This window comes from Acipenser ruthenus, chromosome 20 (assembly GCF_902713425.1).
Source record: "Acipenser ruthenus chromosome 20, fAciRut3.2 maternal haplotype, whole genome shotgun sequence".
In the NCBI taxonomy this organism is placed as follows: Eukaryota; Metazoa; Chordata; class Actinopteri; order Acipenseriformes; family Acipenseridae; genus Acipenser; species Acipenser ruthenus.
This window is the reverse complement of record NC_081208.1, coordinates 10,295,900-10,302,214: the sequence shown is the minus strand read 5'-3', so window position 1 is coordinate 10,302,214 and position 6,315 is coordinate 10,295,900. Positions and strand designations below refer to the sequence as shown.

General features: G+C 42.2%; 1 protein-coding gene across 3 annotated transcripts; it reads right to left on the bottom strand.

The window, feature by feature from the left end:
* Window positions 1–1,373: 1,373 nt before the first annotated feature.
* On the bottom strand, window positions 1,374–5,907 carry LOC117963579 (lysophosphatidic acid receptor 6-like). Of its 3 annotated transcripts, XM_058993465.1 has the most exons (3): window positions 5,462–5,907; window positions 4,789–4,917; window positions 1,374–2,850 (listed from the first exon to the last, which is right to left on the bottom strand). In XM_058993465.1, exon 3 carries the CDS (start codon window positions 2,713–2,715, stop codon window positions 1,759–1,761), a length of 957 nt encoding a protein of 318 aa, XP_058849448.1. In that variant the 5' UTR covers window positions 2,716–2,850; window positions 4,789–4,917; window positions 5,462–5,907; the 3' UTR covers window positions 1,374–1,758. The 3 variants fall into 3 exon arrangements, with proteins under 3 accessions (XP_058849448.1, XP_034760103.2, XP_034760102.2); XM_034904212.2 differs by lacking the exon at window positions 5,462–5,907 and having other exon boundaries at window positions 4,789–5,176; XM_034904211.2 differs by lacking the exon at window positions 5,462–5,907 and having other exon boundaries at window positions 4,670–4,795.
* Window positions 5,908–6,315: the final 408 nt, after the last annotated feature.

The window sequence follows — 6,315 nt, the reverse complement described above, 5'->3', positions numbered from 1 at the left end:
CCAGTGACTGCATTGTGAGGACCCCCTGTAATCCAATGACTGCATTGTGAGGACCCCCTATAATCCAGTGACTGCATTGTGATGACCTCCTGTAATCCAATGACTATGGATTGTGAGGACCCCCTGTAATCCAATGACTGCATTGTGAGGACCCCCTGTAATCCAATGATTGCATTGTGAGGACCCCTTATAATCCAATGACTATGCATTGTGAGGACCCCCTGTAATCTAATGATTATGGATTGTGAGGACCCCCTATAATCCAATGACTATGTATTGTGAGGCCCCCCTGTAATCCAATGACTAGATTGTGAGGACGACCTATAATCCAATGACTATGTATTGTGAGGACTCCCTGTAATCCAATGACTGGATTGTGAGGACCCCCTGTAATCCAGTGCTGCTGGATTGTGAGGGCCCCCTATCTGCTCCTGCACTGGTTTCAGTTCTAAAAGTAAAAACAGTGCCTTGTATTTCTAAAGATGGTAAAGGGGTGCACTAAACAGATAGCCCCAGTGTGTTTTCAACATACCTTTATGACCTTGATAGACAGGTCCTTTGAAAGTGCAGGGCAAGGTCAGTTCCGGAGGTTCTGAGTGGAGGGTTAATAAGCCTTCATGACATTGTTTTTATTGCAGCATTTACCTGTCTGTCCAAAAATATTTTACTTGTACAAAAACTGGCAAGTTAGAATAAAGGGACCAGGCATATAACAATGTGGTATCGACAAAAGGGTCCAACGCACCATCGTGACCTGTGATCGCAATAGAGCTCTCAAACATGTCTTCTCTCTAATGACAGCCGATGCACCGCAGTGTAACCATTAACCTGTCCCCCTGTCGTCCTCAAGTGGGTGTAAGTAAAATATGTGTATATTAGAGCTGAACGACTCAGCACAACAGGATTTCAGCAGGTACAGTGTGGTGTGTTTCTTACCATGCTGTCCCAGCTCACAGTAGATGGGTTGAATATGTAAAGTACATGTCAGGAGAATTGAAATGCTCGCTTGTTTGCTGATATACTGCTGCACTGCTGCACTCATATTACATTTGAGATGCTTTCTGTTTACACGCATTTGTAAATGTCCATGTAGATTAACAAGTTGGGAAGTCAATAAGGCTGGAAAGGCATTACTGCAACACTGTGTACAGCACATATTTGTGGTGAGGGGAGAGAATGGGTTACCTGGTCATGTTGTTGATGCCGGATCACTGGGATCCTTTTAGACCTAACTTGACACATTTTTTAGCTCAATCAGCTACTAGGAACCGGATGAGCATTGATGGTCTGAATGGCCTCCTCCCATTTATAATGTTCTTATATGCAGGACAATGTGAAATTAAAAAGAAACAAACATGGGGAAGCTTAGAATGGGTTTTATTTGTATTTTTTATCACAAGAATATGTTTGAAACTACAAAAATTTAGCCTGACACTAATTGAGCTACAATGTACCTTTGAAATGGTTCCAGCCAATTAAACCTTTCATTCGTTGTGCAGGTCTCACAAACCTTTCCTTTTAGTACAGGAAATGTATCAGCTTGATGCCTTCATTGCAGGTACACTGATCTGCTACTCTTTAACCTCCATTTCACCTCAGCAGTGTCTTCTGCCTAAAAGCATGTTACTGGCTGAAAAGCATGTCAGGCAATAGAGAAAGCAGCTTGTTGTTTATTCCTCATGAGTGAAATAAACACAGAGCTCCCTGTATGTTCCTGTGTAAACATCTTCATTTTCAGTTGACAATCACTCCAAATATTTATTTAGCTGTGTAAATGGTGTAGACTCTTTTTGTTCTCTTTGGTTTGAGACACTTCAGGAAACTCCACTTGAATTTCGTGGTTGCGAAATAATAGAGCACAGGATCCAGACAGCTGTTACAGCTGACAATAGCCATGGTGACTCTCCGCATCTTGTATATCCCATGAAGGAAAGAGCAGTTGGTGATGATACGAAGCCTGGACAGGTAGTAGAGAAGATGGGTGATGCTGTATGGGAGGAAGCAGGTGACAGAGATGGCGAGAATCAGATAGATGATGCTGAGGGCCCGTCTGCTGCTGGGGGTTGGGATCTTGGAGATGCGTTTGAGAATCAGCGGGTAGCATATCATGGTGATGCTCAAAGGGATCGCAGAGCCAAACAGCAGAGCGCATATGTTGTAAGCTTGCATCCGGTGAGTCCAGTCCTCAAATGAGAAGTTCTCAAAGCACCTGGTGGTGTTACCGTCGGATGTGCTGTCCAGTGGACCACCAAGCAGCAAAGGCAACATTATACTCACTGCCACAGCCCAGACGCACACACTAACCATTAATGTGAGGCTCGTGTTTTTGATCCTCAGGTAGGTATGGGGATGCACCACAGCAATGTAGCGGTCAATGCAAATACATGTAAGGAAGGTGATGCTGATATAGATATTAGTGAAGTACAGAGTCCCAGTGATCCTGCAGGCCAAGTCTCCGAATATCCAGTTGTTGTGGTTGAGGTGGTAATGAATCCTGCAAGGCAGGGTGCACAGAAATATAGTGTCCACCACAGCCAGATTGATAATGTACACATTTGAAGAGCTGTGGTTTGTCACCTTGCAAATGAAGACATAAAGAGCTCCCAAATTGCCAATCATTCCCAACACAAACACCACGCTGTAAACCACAGGGAAAAGATAGTACTGGAAGTCAGCAGTGGTTCTGTTGCAAGGTTCATTTTCAAAAGTTGACATTTTTCGAGTCAGTTTTCTGCTAGTAATTCACAGATGATGCAGTGGACTTCAATTACTGGAAGTGTGAGGATGCTGGCTCTGCTTCTAGTCAAGATTCATTCAGGCACACTGTACTGAAGCTGTCCAGGAAATCTCCTGAAGATAAAAATGGAGAATACATTTCAAAAGAACAACAAACAGCATAGCTCCTCTCGAGTATTAGAACCCAGTCTCCTATCTGTAGAAAGGTTTTAATTATACGTTATTGATACGTGAAAAAATATTTGTTGGTTTCAGAAACATCATTTTGCATTTGAATTGGAATTTAAATAGATTTTGTACAGTTGAACGCTATCAAATTAAAGTTCTAAGGAACACTAATTTCAGTATAAAATTCAATTGATACAAAAAACAGGATTTATACTTCTTAAAATAGTCATTGCATTTAATCACATGAAGTGCAAGGCCAAAGTGATGTCATAGAACTACATTCAAATTGTACAACTTTCCTGAATTTGAGAGAAAACCTGTGATTATATACATGTAGTTATTATTACCAATTCTGTTTGATCAAGTCAAGCCAGAAGGCAGAAACCTTTGTATTTTGTATTCAGAAATGTATTAATGAGCAGTGTGTTTTTGCCTCCTAACTTCCTGAAGTACCGACAGTGTTCTCATTGTGTAAACTGCCTGCAGCCATACTTTATTATTATTTTTTGTATAAAACTAGAACCTGAGCATTTGGGTTACTGTAGAACTGTAATGTTCTAGTCAAATAATAAGGATTCCCTGCCTGCTATTCCGTGCTGGCCTCTCTCAAGCAGAGACTGCCATCTTAGAACATCAACTATAAGACCATTACGGACGACAGGAGGCCATTCGGCCCACTAGTGCCTGTCTGCTTCCTTGTAGCTGATTGATTCCAGAAGTGTTTCTGGTCAGCTCTTAAAGGATCCTAATAATTCAGCATAAAAAATGTGGCTTGGTAACCTATTCCATACCCCCACCACTGTGTAAAAAACTAAAACTAAAACAAAGCACAAACAAGGAAACAAACAAACAAAAAAAGCTTCTAAAATTTTGACATTTATTTTGTCTAAACTGAGACTGCCAGTCTCACTGCATTTAATACCTGTAATTTGATTTTCAAACCCAAAGAGAATACATTTGAAACAGAAACAAAAGTTGGCTGGTGTCAAAGGGGGTTTTCTGGTGTTAATGAAAGTATCCTCCTTCCCTGTCTTGAAGATTTGAAACTCATACGAGCCAGTCTACCCAGCCCTGGGTTTCAGAACTCCCCTAGTTTAGCTATATAGTATTACTGAAATAAACATTTGAAACTAACATGAGCCAGACTACCCAGCCCTGGGCTTCAGAACTCCCCTAGTTTAAGTATACAGTATTACTGAAATAACCAGGTGCCAGGAGTTTCAACAAACAGGCACCCTGGTAAATCTGAATGAACCGATCAATCCCACTTCATGAATGAGTCACACCTGGAGGGTTACTGATAGGAGCTGTAGAGCAGAAACACAGGAGGAACAACATTTTTAACATCAAACTCCTGGCTCCTGATCATTTCATAATACACTTATTCAGAGTTAGATCTGAAACTCAGGGCTGGGTACAGGACCCGTGCGAGATTCAAGCTCTGTGTTTTACATGTGAACTCACTGACTGAATAGAAACAGTGTGGTCTTTACAGAAGAGGAAAAATGACATTAAGATACCATTCAAGAAGCTGTGCATTACCCTGAAGAAACCCTAGCAGAAAATCTGAAAGTCCTGTAACAGTGTGTTCCATTCTATCAAAGGCTAACCCCATTGCCCTTTCACTACAACGACCCCTACTACAGAACCACAGCATAGACCCTTGGGTAAGGGTAGCCTGGTAACACTCCCATGCCACATACAGGCACACATGACTGTTTCTACTTGCTAAATGTTACCTGTAAGAACATTTCAAAGCACTTACCAGGTAGAGGAGCACATTGAAGTCTGTTCCACAATGCAAAAACTGAGCAAATTAAGATTAAAGAATCGCTGGCCGCCCACCACCCATGACTTGTTTTCATCAAAGAGCATGCGTCTCACCTCTGTGGAAACACTCTGCAGCTCAGTTGTACCGAGCACAGTGCAGACCAGAGACAGGAAGTGAGGAGCAGAAGAGGAAGGGTTACACTCGCCCACATGAACTGAGTCTCACTTCTACAACATCTGAACCTGGAATGGAAAAACAAGAGGTTACTGCTGACGAATAAACTCTGTCTATGGAGGTGTACAGCTCTGGCCAGACGTTTAGCATTATCTAGTCCCTGCAATGCAAGACAACATTGTGTGGGGTTGGGTGCAGTCCAGCGAAGAGCAGCCAGGTCTCCAAGATTAAAATTAAAGGAAAGACTAGAACAAAAAAGAATAAGGGGGACTGTGGCAGTGAGACCAGAATGCTGCAGTTTACGCACTCACACACATTTATTTAGATTCTTACAAACAAACAAACACAGTCCAGCACCGCACCATACCTTCACCATCACAATTCTAACAACGCCCATGATAACTCTTTTTGTACACCTGTAGCCACATTCTCACGTGTTTTACAGGGAAGAACTGAACCCCCTCCATGACCCTACACACCCGTGCTCCCTCAGGGCTTCCACCCAGCCACATGGACTTGATTGAAGTTTTTAAAAAATGCAGTTACTTCTTAACCAATATTTTAAACTCAAACCAGGTCCAGAGGACACAATTGGAAATTAAGTGGACTTACTTTGGGACAAAGACCTTTCTTTACACACAGAGGGCTGAGGGGATGGAATGGGTCCCCAAGCCATGCTGTTCATGCTGAATCACTGGGATCCTTTAAGACAAAGTGACTGGACAGAGGGTAGGAGACCCTTCTTTACACAGGGCTGAGGGAATGGAATGGGTCCCCAAGCCACGCTGTTCATGCTGAATTACTTGGATCCTTTAAGACTTTGAGATCAATCAGCTGCTAGGAACTGGACGAGCATTAATGGGCTGAATGTTCTTATTTTCTTATAAGGGACTCCAGTCACAGCACATTTACATGATCCTCAATTGTAAATGTTCTAATCTGTCCAGATACTGCAAGACACATAACATACCCTAAAACGTTATACTCCCACCTGCAAGAAAAGACAAGGAAACGCTGCTTAATGGACAACATACCACCTTGGGACATAACTATTACCTCTTCTCTATATACCATGTACTGTACATACACAATATGTAAGAAAAACACACATCACTAAGATGTAAAGGTAGTAAAAATAAGGTCTAGTTTATTGTAGTAATAGAATACAAACAGTAGTTTGTTCTGGTCTCAGTAGGGTGTGCATCGGAGCTCCGGACGCTGGGCTGCGTCATCCTTTATACGTAAAAGTGTTTCATCCCTCAAGCACAAGACATGCGCAGCATTTGAATACAAACCATTTCCATATATGGCTGTGTGGCAATGTGCCCCGCCCCTGTGTGCATTTGTGTGTTATATGTTGTATGTTGCGAGTGTAAATGTTGGTGTATTGTAGTTGGTACACGGGATATAAATGGGTGTGCGCAGCACGAGTATTTAAATTGTATAATAATATTTAGGCACAGGAT